Below are 22,728 nucleotides of genomic sequence, written 5' to 3' on the forward strand. Positions count from 1 at the left end.
GGATGATATGAAAATATTGTGGTTTAGAAAGTGGAATTGTGGACAGATACAGCATTGATTTTGACAAAAGAAAAGAAAGAGTGGATATGATAGTTGATAGTTGATATAGAACAGAACACAAGACGAGACACATAGGGATCGGATCACTCATTCCTCGTAGATTTGACACTCGTCAAGCTGAGGATTGTCTCGACAGAAATACTCCAGGGGATCTTGAGTCTGTAGTTTACGTAGGAGATGGGCCTTAGCTTGGCTAACCTCCTCCACCTGGTCCCAGGCCACCTTACACTCATCAGAGCCTGAGGTCTCGTCCCCCTTGCAAACCTCCTTTGCTTCCATCACCTTCTTCTCAATCATCTCCGTCAGAAGCTTCTCTCTCATCCGCGTTCCTTTGTATTTGTATTTTGCCATGCTCACAGTCATTGCTCTCTCCCGCTGATACCCCTGTTTTCTGCTGCCGACACTCAGCCCTAGATACGCTATTTTCTCCTGAAGGCCCTTACACGGTCTCACAGAGGTGGATGATGAAGGTTGCATCGGCCACGGCCACGACCACGACCACGAGGCAGCCATTTTATTAGAACTCCAGTTGCTGCTTCAATTTCAATGATCACCGGACGCCTCAACGCTTTCTCAGAAACAGAATTAAGTAATAGTATTTTGAGTTTTTGACCACCCACCCTATCTCGAAAGCAATCTTCGTGGGTCTTGGGCCGGGCTCTTAGTCTTCGGCCCAGCCCACCCACCCACCCCATTTATATTCCTGGATTGAAACAACGGGGAAAATCGGCCGTTGAATTTTGAAATTTGAAATTTGAAACCCTTGGAGCGTAGTAACACGATTTGGTTCGTCGTCAGCGAGGTGGAGGAGAAACAATAGTCATGGAAGACGCTACAATACAGGAATTGGACCCAGAAACTGAGTTCCTTTTCTCCAAGCGGAAAACTGAGAACGATTGGGAACTCTTCAAAGAGAACGTCAGACCTCTGAAGAGAGGTCGCAATATCAGCATCTTGAACAATGCCCTCAAGTCCCATTCTGATAATCATCTCAAGAAATCCCTTCTTGATAACCGAAGGTTTTTTCCCCATCTTTTTCCATCTCTCTTTTGCGCCTATGATTCTAGTGCCCCTTTCCTAATCTCTTCTTCATTCTTCTTTCAGGAAGTTGATTGAGGCTATCGACGACTACAAAGGCGACGATCCCCTGCAGCCATGGCTCGAGTAAGTTGCCTGTTTTTCTTGTTTAACTTCAGATCTTCATTTGAACTGAAAAACTCGCCTAAAATTTATTCCTCTTCAATACATTGCTCTCATATTTCCTAACCTCTGGTTTGCTAAATTAGTTGAAACTTGCTTCTCACTCTCCTTCCAGCTTTACATTCTAATTCCCGGTATTTACTAACAATACATACTTTTCAAAGGTGTATTAAATGGGTCCAAGAGGCATATCCAGCTGGGGGTGATTTCTCTGGCCTTGTTTTGATATATGAACAATGTGTGCGGAATTTTTGGCATTCAGATCGCTACAAGGAGGATCTCCGTTATTTGAAAGTGTGGTTGGAATATGTGAGTGGGATCTCCTTTTCCATTGTGTACTACTACTATATTTGAACTTTGAGTCTTTGTCGTTTGATAATTAAATGCTGCAGGCTGAAAATTGTTTTGATGCTGAAGTCATATTTAATTTTCTGCACGCAAATGAAATTGGGACGACGCATTCTGCTTATTACATAGCATATGCTCTCCATTTGGAGTCTAAATCTAAATCAAAGGCTGCAAATGACATGTTTAATCTTGGTATCTCAAGGTGAGGCTTCAATTTAATATTTTGGCATTTCTTATTGAATTGGATCAGGCATTTTTTGTTAATTAACGTGAATAACATGATCAATTATAATTCTTTCTTGCTTTTCGGCTGCAAGGATTGAGACAAGTGTGTCCTAAATATAACTCGGATTAGATTACTAACTTCGCGCTTTAACCTTTGTATGACTTATATTTTATGCATTGGTTTTGATACTTTGTTTTCTAGCATAATATTTATGTTTGATACAGATTTTGTGCGGTTAATTTATTGGAAGAAGTGGACTGTATCATTCTATGGTAGATATGGTTCGTTTGATTTGAACACAATTTAGTATAAACAAGACAGAACTTGGTTGTTGTGCCCTCATGCTGCAACAATGAATATTTCTTTCTTTCTTTATTTTTCCCCTTTGATAATATTAAAATGGATTTGATTCCACAAATTTATATTGATGAATTCCTCCATTTTCGCTTTGAGACATAATGTCTTATCTTGTATTTCTTATGTTGTAAATATAGAAAAGTTTTCTTTATAATTTCTTTAAAAATTTCCCCTTCTATGTTTCTTTTTAATTTTTTTAATAACTCTTTTGATGTGTAGGAATGCTCATCCAATAGATAAATTGAAGGATGCTTATAGAATGTTTCTCTTGCGCACAATGCAAAGACCAAAAGCTGCAGATGTAAGCAAGTTTTTAAATTGAACGTAGCTCATATCATTCTAACTGAACTTCTAAGTTGAAATCATTATAAAATTCAGATATATCGTATATGAAACTATTTAGGTAAATTGTAGCTCAGTCATGTGAGTGTACCTGTATTGTGTAGGAGTCGGTGGAAAAATGCTTACCAGTTCGTAGCTTTGGAACTGTGCTTCCCAATCCAGGTAATCACAAGTTCATTTGATTTCATGTGCATTAGAACTTTACACTTTCTAAAGCCTTTATATGTTGCAGGAATGCTGACAATGGGCAATGTCGATCGTTCCAGGAAAAACATGAAGCCTGAAAGGTGAGTGCAGTTAGACTTGGAGAGATTTTAGTACGGAGCTGTACAAATTTCACTAATATGGGATGTTGCTTGAGGTCATTTATCTCCTTTGAACTTTGTTGCAATTCAATGGTAGGTCATATCTAGCTCCACTTGATGTTTATGATGATTCAAAAGTCGCCGTTACTTCACACCATGAACCAGATGTTTCAAAGGCACATTTGAATTCTTGGACAGTATTGGGGAGTCGAAGGGAGAGAAACAAAGAAAACAATGCACCTCCTTCCAAATGGACTTCCCACAAGGTTTGACAGTGACATCAAGATGCAAGATTATTTTAGTAGATACAATTCTTGAATTGTACAACTGATGCAGTGTATAAGACCCTCAACATTTCTGTTGTCAGATACCGCAAAGGATTGGATCCAGGATTGGAGGATCGAATGCAAATGCACCTATAGAGGTGTTTGTGGACGAGGAATGCGAAGAGTAAGCTAAAACATTATTTTGTGTGAAATATGGGTTCATTAACTTCACATGAATTTCTTCTCTTGTCATAGGGCGCATAAACTGGAACATGAAGAAAGTCGCAAGTCTTCAACCACACAGCTTAGGCAAGTTGATGGACGCGATTGTAAAAGGTGAGAAATCATTACCACAGTATTTCCAATGCTTTGTTTTTTTGCATGAGGAGGGTCAAATATGATTTGCAGCCAACCCTTATTGTTTTTATGTTGTTTGAGCAGGGAAGCAGAGTTACTAAGGCAGAATCCATTGCGCAACTTTCCTTCTAACAGTTTCCGATGATCAGCTCTGTTTGTTGTAAATTGTAATTCCCTAAATGGCTTATCCTGTGACTGGTGGATCTTTACCTAAAAAACCTTCTCCAAGTTCTCTCCTTGGCCAAAAAAAAGAAAAAAAAAACCTGAATTGGTTTTGGGCTTGTTATGGTCAACAACCCTTGTTTTCTGTTTCCTTTTTATAAATAACTTTGTTTTGGTTGTAGTTTTATGTGTTGTAACTATGTAAGGTCATTTATGGTTGGAATCATTTGAAAATTTGATTGAATGTGACTTTATAGTTTAATTATGAAGATAAATAAAAAGGAGATTACTGCAATTTGTTTTACTAAACACTTTTAGGGATGAAAAACTAGGTGGGAGACTGGAGTGGAGTGATAATAGTAAAGGCCAGAAGGTTTGTGCTTAAAATACCTAAATCTTTCTTTTAAAATTGTTATATATCTTTATTTCTAAAATACCAAAAACTTTCATGCAATTATTGAATTTGATCTTAATGATCTTTTAATACTCTCTCTCAGTACTAGTTCTCGTGTAAGTTCTTGAGGTGTTGTATCCTTTTCGTTGGATCCGCTTGGTTGAGCCACTTTTTGCTCACCAACATCAAAGTCACTTGGATCTTCGATGTATCAACACGGACTCAATATGCGTAGTTTACTCCCCATCTTGTGGTACAATTTCTTCAATGCTGTTTGAGTAGGTCAAAATTTTCTTATCTCATAACCCACCACAAAGATGTTTCATCAAAACCTATATCTCTTGAGAGGTGCTGAGAGGTAGCACCTCTGATTGGTCACAACACTTCCACCCTATATCTGTAGCTGGTATGCTCCTTTGAACACAAATCGCCCATATTGTCCATCTGTTGAAGGTTTAACGCATATTTCATTCAACTAATAGATGTTAGTATTGTTGACTCTTACCAATTATGCCTCCTTGGTTATTCTATTGATCATCAAACTTATCAAGAATCTCATCACTAGTGGGAAGTCAGGGAATGACTTCGACCTCTTTGCTTATCCTCCAAAAAAGAAATTTTTTTTTTCTTTTCATGGAGCTTGCTTGGATTACTTGTTACTTCGCTTAAAATCCTCCTTCGTCCAATTTACGGACTCTATTTGACAATCTCCAAATTCTTTTGCTTAGATTTATGCATGACTCCAAACTAAAATAAACACCTAAACCAACTTTTCGAGTTTAGCTAGGGAGATAAATTGGGGGATTCTCCTTTATTCCTAAGAGGTCTTTCATTCCAATTATCTAATCTTCTTTTGTTCGCCGTGTTATGATTTTATTTTTTACATTATTTAAAAGAAAAAAACACAACTAAGTGGCTGGCTGTTATGTGAATTCATTTATTTATATTTTTTGTGAAGACATTAGCAATTAAGCCATGGCTTCTCTTTGATAAATAGCAATAAAAAAAATATGAATATAAATATAAATATAAATATAAATATAAATAGTATGGCTGCTATGGTCGAGCGAAAATTTAACCCAGCTCTTCTCCGAAGCTCCTCGTTTACGTATCTGGGATCCATCTCTCCAATTTAGGGTTTTTGCCTCCCTTCCACTTTTCTTCTCTAACTTGTAATAGCACTATCGGCTCCCGTTTTCTCTTGATATTCATTTCAATATCAGCTTCTATTCCGTCGAAACCCTCCAATCAGGTCCACAATTGTAGCTGAGAACTTCTTCTTCTGATCTACAATGGCTGAACACTTGGCCTCAATATTTGGCACCGAGAAGGACCGTGTCAACTGCCCTTTCTATTTCAAGATCGGCGCCTGCCGTCATGGAGATCGTTGCTCTCGCCTCCACAACCGCCCTACTATTTCCCCCACTCTTCTCTTATCGAACATGTACCAGCGCCCCGACATGATCACCCCTGGTGTCGATGCTCAGGGTCAGCCCATAGATCCCCGCAAGATTCAGGAACACTTCGAGGATTTCTACGAAGACATTTACGAGGAACTCGGAAAGTTCGGTGAGATCGAGAGCCTCAACATCTGTGATAATCTCGCCGACCACATGATCGGCAATGTTTACGTTCAGTTTAGGGAGGAGGACCAGGCTGCTGCCGCACTTCAAGCGTTGCAAGGGCGATTCTACTCTGGTCGACCCATAATCGCAGATTTTTCTCCGGTGACAGATTTCCGCGAGGCCACGTGCCGCCAGTACGAGGAGAATAATTGTAATCGAGGTGGATATTGCAATTTTATGCATGTTAAGATGATTGGGAAGGACTTGAGGAGGAAGCTGTTCGGTAGTAGGTTCCGGGGTTATAGGCGGAGCCGTAGCAGGAGTAGAAGTTTGAGTCCGCGGAACCGGAAGGACTACGATAGGCGTGAGAGGGATTATAGAGATCGTGACCATCGTGGAAACGGACGGAGCAAGGAGCGTCCAGATAGGTTTGACAGAGATGGGGGAAGGAGAAGGCATGGAAGCCCCAGGCGAAGCAGAAGTCCTGTCAGAGAAGGAAGCGAAGAGCGCCGAGCCCGTATTGAACAGTGGAACAGAGAGAGGGAGGAGAAGCAGTGAGGTGTACGTGCTCGTGTTGGAATTTGCCTGTTTGGTAATTGTTCTGTGCTCTTTGTCATTTAATTATGTACCTTACCTTACACCAGAGTACCGTCTGCCCGAATAGGAAGTAGAAATCTTTTCTAGACAAAACGATGGATATGATATCAAGTAGGCCATTTGGTTGTGTTATTTCTCTTTCTAGTGTATGTTGTCGGATATGATTTCTCACCGTTTCTATCTTCGCTTCATCATTCATATGCTTTAACAACCTGTGTTTCTTCCTGTTTATGCCAACTTCCTTTCTACTTCTTATGAATTTCAGTTTCTCCTACATGAATTTCTGATCCAGGCAAGAACAGGATAGAAAATACGTTGGCATGTTAGCTAGCAATTCAAATTCCGATTACTTTTTCACTATCAGTCGGCTGGGAAGTACATGGAGATGTTGTCCAACTTGTGGGGGAAGGAGTTGCATTTGAGTATACGTGAGAAAAAGTGAGATCATGGTGCTTTTAGATCGTTGAGTGTGAAACAAATAAAGTTGTACTGTGTGCTAGTCAAATTGATGAATAACTAACCGTGTATGGCCTTGTTCCTTGCATAACTAGTTTTGGTAGAGAGTAACCTTCTTTAGATGTTCCACGACTTTTCTTTATATGGAAATTGTTTGAAAATTGTTTGGGTTTTGAAAGGGCCTAGAGATATTAGCGCCTTTTTTCAGATGAATTGTTGTTCGATAGTTATTGTAGCTAGGATAATCAGGCCATATCTATATAACTTGGACTTTCATACTAGATGATAACAATGTTGAGCTGAAAAAAGTAAGTCTGGAAATATGCAGAGGTGAGCAACATGCTGTTGTTGAATGGCAGCAAATGAGGAATCTCGCTTGATTTGATACTTGAATAAGAAAGTAGAGCAATGGATACCTTTATGGGCGAGGGAGAGGTAGAAGCAGAGGAAGATTACCGTGGCCAATGGAAACATGAAGCCGGTTTTATGATAAAAATGCCTTGGGACTGGATGGATTATATTCATTTTGACATATTGCGTGGATTCTGTCTTAAGAATTGGTGCTTATATATGGATTTCTTTCTTCCCCTTTGCTCTCCTTGTTTGAGGGATAGGTCCTATGCGTTTCTATAGGATGATGGCTTGTGATTGACAAATTAGTTCAGGTTTAGGTGACAAATTAGTTCAGGTTTAGGTGACAAATTAGTTCAGGTTTTTACTGCACCAATTCCCGTTTAACAATCCTGATGGCAATGCTTCAAATATGCAGAAATAGTTTTGTATTTCTTCCCAACCCAACCACTTTGCATAGTGGGTGTGATGATAGTTTTGTAGTCGGGTGGTTAATCTCCGAGGATTGCATATCATATTTTTTGTGTGAGGTAATGCTGTCAACAAAAATGAATATTTTCATTTGCATTAAAAAAAAAAATATATGATAATCCAATGTATTTCAAACAGCATGCACATAGAATTTGAGGTTTTGCATAAAAAAACAATATGCTATGAACAGAAATGAATGTTTTGGTTTGAAATAAAAGTAACTCACTTCTTAGCAAATGATTGGTGCAAAATTGATGAAATATGCAAAGACGCACACAAACAAACAATAATAGTAAATTAGCAGCAAGAGCATGATACAAAACAAATGTAGGTTGGACAGGTAAAATGAAGTAAGAATGAAAACAAATATAATTCATCTTGTTGTTGTTGTAGTATTACAGAGCAAGGGATGTTATAGGTGTTAGTTAGTTAGAAAGCGTGGTGTGGTTTTGAGGGTTTAGGTGAATGAATAATGTTTGTATAGTGATGGGAATGGATAGTGGTGGAGTTGGAGTTGTGATTGTTATCTAATGGCAGCTTGTTTTGGTGTAAATTAGTCTTCTTTTTCAAAAAAGAGGGTTTTTTTTTTTACGGTGGAAAGTGAGGCGAGGCGTGCAGAGCTGCCCATGGTTAACCACACCGGAAACTGGTTTTGGTTAGACAGTGGGCTGACGCGGAAGTCCGGCTCCAAATTTCGATTTTCATTCATAACCCCCCTTTACTCCAATGGCATTATGGTAATATAACCCCCCAAGTATGGTCATTCTTTGGTGTACACAGACCAACTGAAACCAAACAGCGCTTGCTTGGTATCAACGCCATGCTCCTATAAAACGAAACCGTCATTTCCAAGCTGAACCATTACCAAACGACTCTTTCACTCCTCACTCTCTCTGGTTCCTCCGCCACAACCCTACCAACCCAACTCCCCCATGGACTCCGATTACGGCATTCCCCGCCAACTCTCCGATCTTCAGAAATTCCGCTCTCTCTACCAACCACTGCTTCCTCCCTGCCTCCAGGTTCTCTCTTCCTTCTCTTCTCTCCCTCTTTTCATGCAATCGTTTTTCTCACATGCTGCCCTATCATTTGCATCCCATCTTTTCCACTCACTTCCTCATCGATCTTATCCTACTACTCACTCCATGCTTAGATCTGGCCCAATCTAGTTCGCGTCCCACACCCAAGGATCATTGTCATTCCTGCATATACATTTTGCGTTGCTTATACCACAAACTCTGGATCCTTCCATTTATATCACTACCAATCTATGTTATTAGTTTCATACTTTGATTCTGTGTTGTCTGCCCGTCTTAGCTCATGTTGATCTTTTTATACTGAAGATCGAAACTGCATGCTTTCTTGTGTTGACATAGCTTAAAAAAAATACCAATTTGACAATTGTGGTACTGTGGAAATCAAGCGAACGATAATAAATATTGGAATTGAATAATAACATAAATTAGTTTGCGTTTCGAGTTGGTGGTCTGGTGCAGATGTACAAAAATGTTAAATTTGGTGTAGTCGCTTACATGTCCTCATTATATCATTCTACAGGGAACAGAAGTTAGGGTTGAATTTGGTGATGCCACTACAGCTGTGGATCCTGCTGATGCTCCCACCATTAGTCGGGCCTTTCCCCACACGTACGGTCAGCCATTGGCTCACTTTCTCAGGGCAACTGCCAAAGTCCCAGATGCTCAGATTATTACTGAACATCCATCAATCCGGTGCGTGCATTTGGCGATTAATTTTCATAGTCTACAGTCGCTATAACTTCATATGTTATTTGTGCTTTTGAGGCTACAAAATAGATATATTGTACAAAAAAACTTCTCTCATTGCTTTTCTACCAACAGGGTGGGAATAGTATTTTGTGGAAGGCAATCCCCTGGAGGCCATAACGTTATATGGGGACTTCATAACGCTCTCAAAGTCCACAACCCGAATAGTGTATTGCTTGGATTTTTGGGTAAGTTTTTCCTCTCGTCTTGGTATTGATACGAGTAAAGCTTAAATGTTCACTTACTCGTGATGTGTGCTTTGATGCTATGAATAGTCCGTCAGTATGGCATGGTGATGAGTTCTTGAGAACTATGTTGATGTTTAGCGCTTTTTTCTCATACTGCATCGATTATGTTCCCTTTCAAATGATATAAGACTTTTTCTTTCTTTTCTTCTGTGGTCTGTGTTGTTGTCATTTGAATGGCAGAGGTAAATTGAATGAACTGTTATTTCTTCAACAGGTGGCTCTGAAGGTTTATTTTCCCAGAAAACTCTTGAGATAACCGAAGACGTTCTTTCAACGTACAAAAATCAAGGTATGCTGTGTTTTGAATCCTCTGTGTTGCAGATATTTTGATTTGCCATGCTGTATAAAGTTTCTTTACATTAGTGGCATTCATGTTACATAGGTGGTTATGATCTACTTGGACGGACCAAGGATCAAATTCGAACAAAAGAGCAGGTTAATGCTGCACTTAAGACATGCCTAGATCTGAAACTGGATGGTCTTGTCATAATTGGAGGTAAATTTCTTTCGTTAGCTCTGCCTAGCTGTTCTATTCACGTGTGAGCTAAATATGAATATCTGGTGGTTCTGAAGGAGTGACATCAAACACTGATGCTGCTCAGCTTGCCGAAACATTTGCTGAATCCAAATGTCCCACAAAGGTAATTTCAGTGAGTTCAAATAAAGATATACTGTTTAACAGACGCACACACAAAATTACTGAAATAGTTTTCAATACTATAGATATTTTGAGTTGTTGAGATATTGAACGAGGAGGTTTGGGAGGTGGCTGGGTTTAATGCCTCTATTTGAGCCTCGATCATTAGGCCTTTTTATAACTATGATTGTAGTCTTATTCTTTTGGATTGGTGTCCTTCTTTGTAATTTGGTTTGGGAGCCTTTTGTTCAGGCTCGTTTTTTGTATGCCCTTGTTTTCTTTCATTTTTCTTTTTCTGAATAAAGCTCAGTTTCTTACCTAAAAAATAAACTGTACTTAACTGCAATTTTTAAGTTCTCTTGTGTGTGCCACTTCATCCACGATGTGATATTTCTTTCTTGCTCTGAACTGATCGGACTGAACCATGCAGGTTGTAGGTGTTCCTGTTACGTTGAATGGAGATCTCAAGAACCAGTTCGTTGAAACAAATGTTGGCTTTGACACCATTTGCAAGGTAAAAAAAAATTCTGATATTTTGCAAGTGGAACTATGATTTTGTTGTATGATATTTTTTCCTTTTGAGTCTTTGAAAGCTACTAATACTTCGCAGCAAATTTAAATGAATGAAAAATAATTTCTTATTTCTTTCCAATCTGTGGGTTATCACTGTCGCTTGCTTTGCATATTGTTGATTAAGCATCATAATATTATCTTGTAAAGGAACTTATTGTTGATTAAGCATCATGTTATCTTGTTGAAGGGACTAAACTTACCAATTCTTTTCATCATCAGGTCAATTCTCAGCTAATAAGCAATGTATGCACTGACGCCCTGTCTGCAGAGAAGGTTAGGAAAGAAGTCGTCATTGTTCTACAGTTACATGGATGTGGGCTGACATTGTTTATCTTGCGCATTCCTTCTTTTGCCTTTATATGATAAAAATCCTCATGCTTTGTAAAAAAATGGCGCTCTTGAAAATTTTATCAAGAATTTTTATGTATGCCTTTTGTGTTTCTCCAGTACTACTATTTCATTAGACTCATGGGCCGGAAAGCATCCCATGTTGCTTTGGAGTGCACTCTTCAATCTCATCCAAATTTGGTTAGTTTTTCTTCCATACTATTTTATTTTTACTGAAGTTGTTTCTTTGAAGGGCTTACTGCCATATATCTTGTCTGATTGGCTCTGCTCATTTGCAGGTTATTCTTGGAGAGGAGGTGGCTGCATCAAAACTTACTCTTTTTGATTTGACGACACAGATATGTGATGCTGTTCAGGCTAGAGCACAACAAGGTCTCGTACAATTTATTGTGCCTCTAATCTCATATTTGGTAGTAGTTTTCAGTTGTCTGATCTTGTGAATTATGATCAGACAAGTACCATGGGGTCATCTTACTACCCGAAGGGCTCATTGAAAGTATTCCTGAAATCTATGCTCTCTTGAAGGTTCCTTCTCTCCCTTTCTCTGGTTTGGTTCATGGAAAGCGGCACCATATATTGACCTTTTTTGTTTAAAAAACTACGTGAAGTACCTCAACGATGTGGCTTTATTTTGCCCCTTTCAGGAAATTCACAGTTTACTCAAGCAAGGAGTTCTGGTTGATAACATTTCTTCCCAACTCTCTCCTTGGGCATCAGCGCTTTTTGAATTTCTGCCACCTTTTATCAGGAAGCAGGTTAATGCTGAAATCTTCAAAATTAATTCCATCTCCAATTTTGTCCACTCTAAGCTGTGAGATCTTAATGTTTGTTGCAACTTTATTGTTCCAGTTGCTACTTGACCCGGAATCAGATGATTCTGCTCAACTATCTCAGGTATTTCAGATGCATGTTTTAGATTAAAAAAAACGTCATGCATTCATCTTTAGACAATTGATGTCCTTTGTTTGTAATTTTCTTTAGATTGAGACAGAGAAACTTTTGGCACATCTTGTGGAGGCTGAAATTAACAAGCGTCTGGTAAGACATGCTACGTTTGGTTTTATAAAAAAATGTTTTGTTTTTTCTTTTGGTATAAACCTGGAGTCTACTTTTGTAATTTTACTCCATGGGCATCCCATCCCCCTGCGGAGATATTTAATCTTTAATACGGCTTGCCTTTTGGTGTTTTGCCTTTGTGAGTGAGTGATAAAAAGTATGCCTATGGTTTTCAGTTATCGGACTCTGATCTTCAATATTAATTGGCCTTGTTCTTTCTAATTGTTTTCTTTTCTGTGCCTAGTTTTATTGGAAATTTTGTGATTGTGGTGTATTTCATTTCTAACAGAAAGAAGGGACTTACAAGGGGAAGAAATTCAATGCCATTTGTCACTTCTTTGGTTACCAGGCTCGGGGATCTTTACCTTCAAAATTTGATTGTGACTATGCCTATGTATGTGACAATTAACAGTTTTTTAGTCTGATGAGCATACCCATTTACCATGAGCTATAATTTAACATTTGAATGTTTCTTTTTATTCAGGTTCTTGGGCATGTTTGCTACCATATCTTAGCTGCTGGCTTGAACGGTTACATGGCTACTCTAACTAACCTGAAAAATCCAGTGAACAAATGGCGCTGTGGTGCTGCCCCGATTGCAGTTGGGTTTTGTTCCTTTCATGCTTTGTTTATTCAGTTTAATCAAATTAATAGAATTGTGATTACTGTTAGATTTTTGTTTCTTATTGATATCATTTACGTCTTGACAATGCCTACTAACTATTTAATTGCTTCTGATGAAACACAGTCCATGATGACTGTGAAGCGTTGGGCTCAAAATCCTGGAGCGTCATCCATTGGAAAACCTGCAATTCACCCAGCAACTGTAGATTTGAAAGGGAAAGCATACGAGTAAGAATTCTTTGGTTTTCATAATTCTAATGGTTTGACGATCCAAAATAGCTTCACTTCACCCACGGCAATGTATTTGTTTATTGTTACAGGCTATTGAGAGAAAATGCGAGCAAGTTTCTTATAGACGATCTCTATAGAAACCCTGGACCTCTTCAGTTTGATGGTCCTGGTGCTGATGCCAAGCCTATCTCTCTTTGCGTTGAGGACCAGGATTACATGGGCCGCATCAAGAAACTACAGGAATATCTTGATAAGGTGCGCTTCTTAGATCATTGGTTTTGTCTTGAATATTCTTTGAATGCCTATAACCAAATATTGGTGGTATTTATGTGGTTGAGCTTACTGTGATTTCTGATCAAAGTTGTTACATCTTTCACTTCAGGTCCGAACCATAGTAAAACCAGGGTGTTCCCAGGAGGTTCTTAAAGCAGCATTAAGCGTCATGGGATCGGTGACCGATGTTCTCTCAGTTATGTCATCGAGTTCCTTCAGTGGAAAGGCATCTTTGGAAGCGTAGTGAACTTATTTTATGTGATGCTCTTCCGGTGACAATGTGATTTTCTTTAACCTTGTTTACTTCAGCTGGCAGAATTGGGTAGAGGATAACTACTGATGAGTTTTCAATTTATGGTGTAACATTTTTCTGCATTTTTCTGTAATAAGTACCACAGAGGCATGTTTCGCAGTTTTGGGAGAATGTGAACATTTTCTTATCATTTTCATATTTAGTCTACAGTAGCTATCATTCATCTGGTTTGTTCCCGAATGCGCTACTGTGTGGTAATTCGACTCGTGTTTCACTTGCACAATGACAATAACAAATATAAATAATGCAACGAAGTGTGAACTTGTGTGATAATTTGACTCGTGTTTCACTTGTTTTTTATGATTAATGAAAGAATATAGACATGAATAAGAGATTTGGTTGAACAAATAGCATGTTTTTCATTAGATCTAGATGCTTAAATTCCTTCTCCATCTCTTTCATCTATTGCAGTAAGTTCCAATATTAGCAAATAACAAAAGCTTCTCAACTTACCGCAACAGTCCAGAAGGAACCAGAATCTTGGAGAGGTCCAAGCCATGTCCAACAAGGAAGATCAGCTTTCCCAGAAAAACAAACTGAATATTATTACTATTAATTGCGTCAATAGTATAGATGAATACCATTATAATATATCAGGGAATCAACCCAACAAAGTTATTATCATCTCAAACCGGCATATAAAACAACGGCATATAAAACAAGTGAGAAGTTGGAGACAACCAATCAGTCGAAATGATAATGTTGATCCTGGACTACCCTAAAGCCAGAAGCAAAGAGAAAAGTGTTAATAATCATGGGAGGAAAGAGCAAAGGCCGGTTTCAGTGTGGACATATTCTCTAGATTTTTAATGCAGGATTCTATGTCAGCATCACCTTACCTAGCGTTGCATCGGGTGCAAGGTGATGCATTCACCAAATGAGTAATTTCTTCGCCAGGGATCTTACTCATCTCAGGAAACACTGGAATCAACTTCAAACCGCTTCCAACTTCCACGGAGAGATTCCCCCAACAAAATTATCAACTTTCAAGGTTCCTAACCTAAACAGCCTATTAATTATACAACTCCTCTCTTACTACCAATGCAAGATTCTTGCCCTGAAAACATAAGGAGTCTCTCTCAATCAAACCAAGGAGGCTCACATGGATCCTTGCTCAAAAGGGGCTCGCACAAAAAGTCGGCCATGAAGGCTCACCACGGCAGATGTCTGAAGAGGATCAATTCTTGTGGGTAAGCTCACCACCTGAAAATTAAACCAATATATAATTCCAACTCCAACAGCCCAACCAATAAATAAAGGCTCATCGTGTAAAAAACCATACCTTTTTAAAAGGCGTGATGCCCCAAGGATTATCAACCTGCTCAGGTTGACCAGTAATTACCAGACGTCCAGCTGGATCGGATTGAACCCGAACCTGAAAGAAAAGTCAGGTTCATATGATACTATTGTTCATGTTATATGATACTATTGCTGAATATTCTTTTTAATCAAATTCTAACACCTGAATGCAAATGTAATTCACTGCATATCACCAAATAAAACAATTAAAAGAGAGATAAAAAAGGACTGGATACCTCCTCTCGTAAAAGCCCTGGAACTAATGCATATACTTCAAAGCAGTCATTCTGAGCATAGACCCAAACAGTCAGTAACCAGTCCAGTTGAAGATGATGCAGAGAACCACGACATGATTTCATAGTTGCAAAGAAAACCATTCAGCAATGGAAAAAAGCAGTGTACTAACCATCTCACGCACATTAATTTTGACCCAATCAGCTGGAGGTCCAACATCCATAACTGTTGTCATCACTCTGACAGACAAAAATTATTTTAGATTCTAGACTCTGAATCAAGCAGGAAAAATGAAAAGGCTACAAGCTGTAAGTCTGAATATTCAAAAAATGCTTTAGAGAACATAATGCAGCACTTCAAATATGGCTAACTTGACAAAGTGTCATTAAATCTGTATGTTAGTTGGCGTAGTCATTGTAACAGCCCAAGCTCACCGTTAGCAAATATTGTCCTCTTTCGGCTTTTCCTTTCGAGCTTCCCCTCAAGGTTTTAAAACGCGTCTGCTAAGGAGAGGTTTCCACACCCTTATAGGGAATGTTTCGTTCCCCTCTCCAACCGATGTGGGATCCCCAATCCACCCCCTTGGGGGCCCAGCGTCCTCGCTGGCACACCATCTGGTGACTGACTCTGATACCATTTGTAACAGTCCAAGCCCACCGCTAGCAGATGTTGTCCTCTTTGGGCTTTCTCCTTCAGGCTTCCCCTCAATGTTTTTAAAACGCGAATACTACGAAGAGGTTTCTACACCCTTATAAAAAATGTTTCGTTACCCTCTCCAACCGTTGTGGGACCTCAAAATCCACCCTTTTAGGGGCCCAGCGTCCTCGCTGGCATACCACACGATGTCTGGCTTTGATACCATTTGTAACAGCCCAAGCCCACCGCTAACAAATATTGTTTGGTTTGGCCTGTTATGCATCGCCGTCAGCCTCACGATTTTACAACGCGTTAGTTAGGGAGAGGTTTCCACACTCTTATAAGGAATGCTCAAGAACATTAAGTCTATATGTATGTTGAAATAATTCGCACTTCAAATATGCCTAAGAAAACATAATTAAGCCATTAAGTTTTTAACTGAGAGGTCTAACCTATACTTGAAAAAAATGAGCAGACAAATTAATGGACCAATTCCCAGATTATTAATGGAAAAGGAAAATTACAAAGGAATAAATATACATATATTTTAGCTATAAAAATAACTATAAATCTTAACTGCTTGTCTGATTCAAAATCTGCATCTCTTCCAACGTGGTCTGTGTTAGTTAGCATCTTGTGTTTTGGAAAACCTGGCTCAGGACATCAACAAGATGAAAATACGAAGCATCGAAAACATAAGTAAACAAGATCTTCAAGGATCATACCAATGTTCTTGAGATTTTTTTCACGCTTAGATGTAGAGCCCAAGTTCTTGTCCTATCAAGGAAAAAACTGAAACAGCTCATTCTACTATTTTTTTGAACACGGCCCACAACTTTGGAACATGTGAAATAAATGATAGGTAACTAAAACTAATAAGAAATCAACATGATTCAACTCTCCACAGACCTTTATTATAGGCTCAGCATCCTCGCCATATCCAACCAGACGCTGTGCATGCCAACCCTGCATGGCACGAGCTGCAGCATCCCTTCGGGCCCTACCTGAGCCAGGAGCTTGGTAGTAGCCAGTCTGGACGAAGAAACTGGATTTCTAAGTCATAAACGGAAAAGGAGTTTCCAAAAATCATGATTAAGCCTGTAGGTACCCCTTTGTTGTACATTTATAAAAATCATAAACAAAAAATATAATTAAATACGAAAAGCAGCCTACTGGATAGAGAAATAAAATCTACCTCCTTTTCTGTATTTGTAGACTGAGGAAGGGATCCAACAGGTAGTTGCAGTTCCCCCGTTAGCCTTTTATGCTTTTCATACTCTAAAAGTGCCTGCATGTTACAACGATAACCAACGAAGAGGAAAGACAAATTAAGCACATAACTGAAGAGATCTATAATTCAGAGAATAACTATAAAGGTAAGTGAAATGAATTCATATCAGTAATCAGTTATTTAAGTTCTTTTCAGTTCCTATCGCATAATCGATTTCGTAATGGCAATTCAAAGTCCAACCATTCAACATTAATGCAGAGAATCAGCTTTAGCAAAAATATAAATGAGAAAAATAATAATAACCACATAAACATCAGGAAAGTTTCAAGAAGTAGACATCACCTTCTCATAGAAAATGCGAAATGTCCAAGAGACTGTCGTGCATGTTCTGGAAAGAGAGAGAGAGAGAGAAAGGGGATTACATTAGTTGGAGTAAAGAAGAATTCGTATTTTATACAAAGATATCCGATAGGAAATCAGAGTTAGATGAAAATGATGGATGCTACTTCTTACTTTGGGGGATGGAAAGACTCTCCTACTTGTCGCCATAATTTAGATGCAGTCACCTACCAAAAGTGTAAATCAATATTCAAAATCTAATACAATGAAAGGGCACCTGTAAATACAGACTCAGTAAGTCTTCAAAATTAGTAGCATTACAGTTATAGCTTTATTAACAGTACTTCACTTCTAAAAGCACTAAACAATAAACAATAATTTCAAACTTCCAATAAACATCTTAATTCACGTATGACAAAAAGAAGGCCAAAAATTGGATTAAATTCATACGACTAAAATACAAATGCCAAGAACATGCAAGATTTGGAAACGTAACCAAAATATCATTATGAAGCAATGCATATCTACCACATCATAGCCTCCCAATCTAATAACAGCTCTCCATAACCTACATTCCACAGAAAAAAGAATACGTAATTAAGTATACAAACCAAAACATCGTATTCTGATGTTCACAAAGCCAGTTGCATTCAAAGTGCCTACAAACTTACTTCAGGCAGTTTAGTGGCTCCCCATAAAACTTAGGAGGCTTAAACTCCAAAGCCCTCTCCCGGTGGAAATTTTCGATCTCCTTCATAAATGCCACCCTATCCTCTGGTGTCCCCGATTCGTCACCCTCAGCCATCTGCATTTAACACAATAACAAAGAGGGAATCACATTACTCAATTCATCTTGCATATAAGATTCAATCCATTGATTATTAGAGTAGTGAATAAGACGCAATCAGGAGTTGTCAGTTGGCATACTTCAATATCAATCCATGCATTCTTCACGAGTGCCGCACTCTGATTTGCGGCATTTGAAGGCAGAGAGATGTCAGGTGAAATGGGAGGTGCAGAAGGATTATCTTCGTTCCCAATTAGAGGATCAGTCTCCATGGCATCTTCTTTACTTTCAGGCGGTTCATCCAGAGCAACCTCCACAACTTTTGCATCAGCAGCAGCAGCTTCAACGGCAGTATGATCAGGTAAATCCTCATCGTCCTCAATCGGTTTTTGAAGGCAAGGAAGTTCGTGAAACTGAACGTCGTTAAACATTGGGCAGGCTGATTGCTCATCTTCTTTAAGGTTCTGATCCTCCTTTGTCACTGCAAATCCTGGCTCCCGAACTTGAACTTGGTTTTGAGCAAGACCTGCGCCGGGGCCGTGGAGAAAATCCTGCCCCGCCTTATCGGTATCGTCCATTTTGCTTATGACACTATCAAAATGATAATAAAAACAAAGCTTATTCCACTGACGGCGACAAAATTGAGACTGTGCGATGCTCCCATAAGCAAGAAAAACGAATCATATAAATGCCACCGATTAAACAGCCATAATAAGAAGGAGAGAAGTTCATATGGGTGGAAATGGAAAAACAATCGCCCTCAAAAGATACATATATATTATGATTTTCTATTTTCCAATCCGATAGATAGTCGGAGGAAGGGCATAGAAAAAGAAAAAATTGTTCATTTCCTTCTGTCGGAACAGAAACAGGAAAAATTGGTCGAGAGAAGGCATAGCAGAAAGAAAAGGAAGAAGAAGAGCATAATAGCTCAGAAGCTCGCCTGTGAAATATGGATTACAGAGGATGATGTGACGCAGCAGAGGTATTGAGGGGAGAAGGTGGAGTAGGGCGTTCAATCGTTGTGCAATATACATTGAAACATTCAGAGAGGGCACATGCGCGATGAGCAGTCCGCAAAAGGAGCAATCGACATGGGAAGTGATGGGAGCGAGATTGATGAAATGGAGGGAAAGTAAGGGAGTGAAAGGGTTTTTGTCTCCGTCTGCCTGCCTTGGGGCGCCCGTGTGTATGTTACGGAGAGGTGGGAATTAAAAGGAGCGCTCATATATATGCGCATTCGGCAATGGGAGTGGGAGTGTTTGCTTCGCCTGTCGTACGCTTCCGGGATTACGCCGTAACCTCTCCACTCTATTAAGTCCTCTGGTCGGAGAATTAGACATGTGCATACATGTGCCTAGAATGTAAATTAGTTTTCACTAATTTCCAAATTTTCTTTTCCCCAAATGATACTCTCTCTCTCTAGATCTAAAGTCTCTTTTCCAGTAATCCAATTCCATTCAAAACTTAGATTGTCTCTATAAAACCTAAGCGGGTCCTTCAATTCAAGAGCCGAGTTGGATTATGAGACATGGAAAGCGCCAAAATGTAAATGAAAAAGTAAAAAAATGGTGGGATTCATCTAAAGCAAAATAATAGAGTGGTGATGGTCCTATTGGGCTTTATAATGGCTCCTAACAGAGGAGTTGGGTTTCAAAGGTTCTGTCTGGGCTTAAGGCGTGTGTGCCTGTATTATATATATGGAAGGGTTCTTGTTAAATTAGATCATATATGGTTATGGATGAAGGAGATAGAATATGTTTGACATGGGTTTTGAACCAAAGATTACTCACTCGACCACACCGTCAAACCCTACTACTATTTTCTGCCACTTTTCCTGGTTAAAGCTTCAAATTTAACAAGTGTTGAACAACACGAGATTTCCATTAGGTAAGGTAATATTTCTTCACACGAAATACCGACTGATTAAAACTGGTTTGATCATTTTGGTTACACAACAAACCAAAAGCCATCCCTTACACAACAAACAAAATAGCCATCCCTTTTTCTCTACAATATACTCCAAATTTCTGCTTGAGAAAAGCAACCCCTTCTTCTCTTCTCCTTCCTTCAGGAAGAAAGCCGCTAATCAAATCTCATCTTCAACACGGCTTCAGAGATATGCCTTGTTCAAGTCATCAAAATAAGGATGTTCCATTGCTCTCTTCGCTGAAATACGCTTTGAGGGTTCATACTTCAACATTTGCTGCACAGCACAAACCATTCTTCCTCTAATTAGATACCACTACCATCAACACACACATACATCCATCTACACAAAAGAAAACATTTTAGCAGATCACTTACCGCAAGCAGATCTAGCGCTTTATCATCCAAGTTGGGGACGGCTGTTGAAAGGCTTTGGGGGTTCCATTGGGGATACTCATGCCAGTTCATTAGTTTGCTCACACCAGGCCAAACTTTTTCATTTGGGGTCCCTAATAGCCTGCACACAAAATTCCCATAACATCTTTGTCAAAAAGATTGACGACCCATTTGTTAACGTTATGACAAGAAGAAGGCAGTGGCATCAGCACCTGAAGATATGAAGGAGCTGTTGCAACTCAGAATCTCCAGGAAAGAGCGCCTGCTTGGTGGCAAGTTCGGCTGAAGTCATCAAAAGAAACAAGTTTAAGATGCGTATACATGGAAGTCAGAAACACAAAAATTATAAAAAGCTACTAATTACGGGATGGAAAGATACCGAATATGCAGCCAACAGACCACATATCTACAGCAGTGGAGTAATGAGTAGCTCCCAACAGAACTTCAGGAGCTCTATACCAGAGGGTCAGTATCTGGAGGACACAAAACAATGGATCGTTCTAATTCTACCACGCCATGTGTAAAACACAACTAGAGAAAACAGAAACTCAATATTTATATATGACTTGCCTCGTGAGTATACTTCTTAATTGGCAAAGTAAATGCTCGAGCGAGTCCAAGGTCTGCAATTTTGAGCATCATAGTCTTTCGGTCCATCAAGAGATTGTGTGGTTTCAGGTCCCTGAAATAAAATTAGAAGCAGAGAATTAGATTGCGTTTACATCACCACTATCACTACACTATAGTCCCAAGTAGAGTGAAGATTACCTGTGCAGGATTCCATGACCATGGCAGAAGGCAACGCCCTTGCAGAGTTGGTACATCAGACTCTTCAAAGTAAAACAGAAATGTTAAACTCTATGGGCGATTGAGAGGCAATAACATAGCAGTAATTTCTAGATAAAAATGAAAGCTAAAAACAGCATTTCTCCGTACCTTGACAGTGTTGACAGGAATGCTTTCTCCCGTATGACGGAAACTCTTGATGAATTTTTTCAGATCAGTATCCATGTATTCAAACACCAAGTAAAGAACGGTTTTCCCTTCCTTGTTCTGCCCTTGTTTCACATCCATCAACCTGTACCAAAGCGTTTATAACGATCATCAGAAGAGAATTGAGAGTTGATGGAGAAGAGAGAAACAACAAGATCATCAAGAACCAGATGTGCAGGACCCCAAATTCAAACTACAGACAAGATACGGAACCCTAAAAATTGAACCCTAATTTGTACGGGGACCCCAAAATCGAAACTAGTTAGATCAGTGAAAAGAAGAAAAAAAGCATTGAGGATCCAAGAAATAGAAATAAAAAAGAATTATTATAACCCTAAAAATTGGAAGCAAACCAAAACACGATTTCTAGGCGAAAAGAATCGATCAGGAGAGAAATGAGAAGGGGGTTACCTAACAATATGAGGATCACGAGAAAGCATTCGAAGAATTGAAACCTCTCTAAGAGTAGTGGGAGGAACACCTTCCTCATCCTCGTGGAGGCGCGTCTTCTTAAGCGCTACAATCTTGCCGGTGGCCTTCTCCCTTGCCCTATAAACTTTGCCATAAGTTCCTTCTCCGACCTTCTCTAGCTTCTCGAACGCCTCCATGGCTGAAACAGTGGTCGGCCCCTTCTCCATTTCTGCGTCTCTCTCTGAAACTGAACTTTCTCGCAAAGGCTCTCTCCCTTTCACCACGGAAAATGAAGGGAAGTCTGATGGGAGCGTCAGATATATATGAAACTTCGGGAGGGACTTGTGACCGTTGTGCTTGCAGATGCCAACGGTTATATCTTTTCGAAATTCAAATTCTAAAAGTTCACATAAGCATCTGTCCCTCCACGTCAGCCCAATTTTTATTTATGAATTAATTTTTATCATTCTCACCTTTCCTTAAATATCTCCTGCATTCTAGATAAAATATTAAAATTGAGGGCCTTAAAAATGGTAAATCTCAAATTAATGAATTTTTCCTTTCTTTTTTTTTTTTTCTTTCAAATTTTTATTTTTACATTTAAGTACAGGGAATGATTCACTTTTTTCACTAAAAAAAGAAAACGAAATTATGTTTCATATTAGTCATATAAAGAAGTAAATTACTTATATATTCATCCATGGGTTTGATTTTATAAATTATAAAATAAAAATAATTAATTTAGGTTTTAAAATTATTTTTAAATCTAAATATCATATAAATAATTTTTAAATTTAAGCTACAGTAAATATATAAACGAATAAAAAAAAACAAAAAAAAAACAGGCGTAAATATGAGTAAAATCTAAATAAATGTGAGCATTTATTATTATTATTACTACTATTATTTGAAAGACGGTGAAAAAAAGA

General features: G+C 38.9%; 6 protein-coding genes across 9 annotated transcripts; 3 read left to right on the plus strand and 3 right to left on the minus strand.

Annotated features, from left to right (window-relative positions):
• Positions 1-14: 14 nt before the first annotated feature.
• Positions 15-653, minus strand: LOC111789167 (calvin cycle protein CP12-3, chloroplastic). Its single transcript, XM_023669827.1, has one exon. The coding sequence runs from the start codon at positions 571-573 to the stop codon at positions 148-150; it is 426 nt and encodes a 141-aa protein (XP_023525595.1). The 5' UTR covers positions 574-653; the 3' UTR covers positions 15-147.
• Positions 654-786: 133 nt separating this feature from the next.
• Positions 787-3,885, plus strand: LOC111789165 (mitotic spindle checkpoint protein BUBR1). Its single transcript, XM_023669826.1, has 11 exons — positions 787-1,079; positions 1,165-1,224; positions 1,425-1,569; positions 1,653-1,810; positions 2,411-2,492; positions 2,638-2,695; positions 2,766-2,820; positions 2,936-3,104; positions 3,206-3,288; positions 3,360-3,440; positions 3,546-3,885. The coding sequence occupies exons 1-11, from the start codon at positions 883-885 to the stop codon at positions 3,604-3,606; spliced, it is 1,149 nt and encodes a 382-aa protein (XP_023525594.1). The 5' UTR covers positions 787-882; the 3' UTR covers positions 3,607-3,885.
• Positions 3,886-5,067: 1,182 nt separating this feature from the next.
• On the plus strand, positions 5,068-7,248 carry LOC111788961 (splicing factor U2af small subunit B-like). Of its 3 annotated transcripts, none has more exons than XM_023669558.1 (2): positions 5,068-6,174; positions 6,964-7,248. In XM_023669558.1, the coding sequence occupies exon 1, from the start codon at positions 5,310-5,312 to the stop codon at positions 6,138-6,140; it is 831 nt and encodes a 276-aa protein (XP_023525326.1). In that variant the 5' UTR covers positions 5,068-5,309; the 3' UTR covers positions 6,141-6,174; positions 6,964-7,248. The 3 variants fall into 3 exon arrangements, with proteins under 3 accessions (XP_023525326.1, XP_023525327.1, XP_023525325.1); XM_023669559.1 differs by lacking the exon at positions 6,964-7,248 and adding an exon at positions 6,445-6,848; XM_023669557.1 differs by lacking the exon at positions 6,964-7,248 and adding an exon at positions 6,472-6,848.
• Positions 7,249-8,298: 1,050 nt separating this feature from the next.
• LOC111788981 (pyrophosphate--fructose 6-phosphate 1-phosphotransferase subunit alpha-like) lies at positions 8,299-13,751 on the plus strand. Its single transcript, XM_023669589.1, has 19 exons — positions 8,299-8,479; positions 9,015-9,187; positions 9,317-9,429; positions 9,704-9,778; positions 9,872-9,985; positions 10,063-10,130; positions 10,557-10,640; positions 10,919-10,972; positions 11,147-11,227; positions 11,326-11,419; positions 11,499-11,572; positions 11,692-11,802; positions 11,897-11,941; positions 12,029-12,085; positions 12,393-12,497; positions 12,588-12,704; positions 12,852-12,955; positions 13,048-13,213; positions 13,341-13,751. Exons 1-19 carry the CDS (start codon positions 8,390-8,392, stop codon positions 13,473-13,475), a joined length of 1,860 nt encoding a protein of 619 aa, XP_023525357.1. The 5' UTR covers positions 8,299-8,389; the 3' UTR covers positions 13,476-13,751.
• A 339-nt stretch (positions 13,752-14,090) lies between these two features.
• On the minus strand, positions 14,091-19,427 carry LOC111789222 (AT-rich interactive domain-containing protein 5). 2 transcript variants are annotated; one of them, XM_023669919.1, is made up of 14 exons: positions 19,014-19,427; positions 18,211-18,661; positions 17,955-18,088; positions 17,812-17,851; positions 17,458-17,510; positions 17,287-17,332; positions 16,909-17,001; positions 16,623-16,766; positions 16,439-16,490; positions 16,291-16,363; positions 15,250-15,316; positions 15,080-15,130; positions 14,827-14,919; positions 14,091-14,747 (listed from the first exon to the last, which is right to left on the minus strand). In XM_023669919.1, exons 2-14 carry the CDS (start codon positions 18,646-18,648, stop codon positions 14,643-14,645), a joined length of 1,389 nt encoding a protein of 462 aa, XP_023525687.1. In that variant the 5' UTR covers positions 18,649-18,661; positions 19,014-19,427; the 3' UTR covers positions 14,091-14,642. The 2 variants fall into 2 exon arrangements, with proteins under 2 accessions (XP_023525687.1, XP_023525688.1); XM_023669920.1 differs by having other exon boundaries at positions 16,623-16,745; positions 19,014-19,381.
• A 499-nt stretch (positions 19,428-19,926) lies between these two features.
• On the minus strand, positions 19,927-22,112 carry LOC111788822 (cyclin-dependent kinase B2-2). The gene is made up of 8 exons (XM_023669354.1): positions 21,800-22,112; positions 21,332-21,473; positions 21,164-21,225; positions 20,966-21,077; positions 20,775-20,868; positions 20,608-20,677; positions 20,378-20,516; positions 19,927-20,276 (listed from the first exon to the last, which is right to left on the minus strand). Exons 1-8 carry the CDS (start codon positions 22,024-22,026, stop codon positions 20,184-20,186), a joined length of 939 nt encoding a protein of 312 aa, XP_023525122.1. The 5' UTR covers positions 22,027-22,112; the 3' UTR covers positions 19,927-20,183.
• Positions 22,113-22,728: the final 616 nt, after the last annotated feature.

The sequence above is a fragment of the Cucurbita pepo genome, chromosome LG02 (genome assembly GCF_002806865.2).
Source record: "Cucurbita pepo subsp. pepo cultivar mu-cu-16 chromosome LG02, ASM280686v2, whole genome shotgun sequence".
NCBI lineage: Eukaryota > Viridiplantae > Streptophyta > Magnoliopsida > Cucurbitales > Cucurbitaceae > Cucurbita > Cucurbita pepo.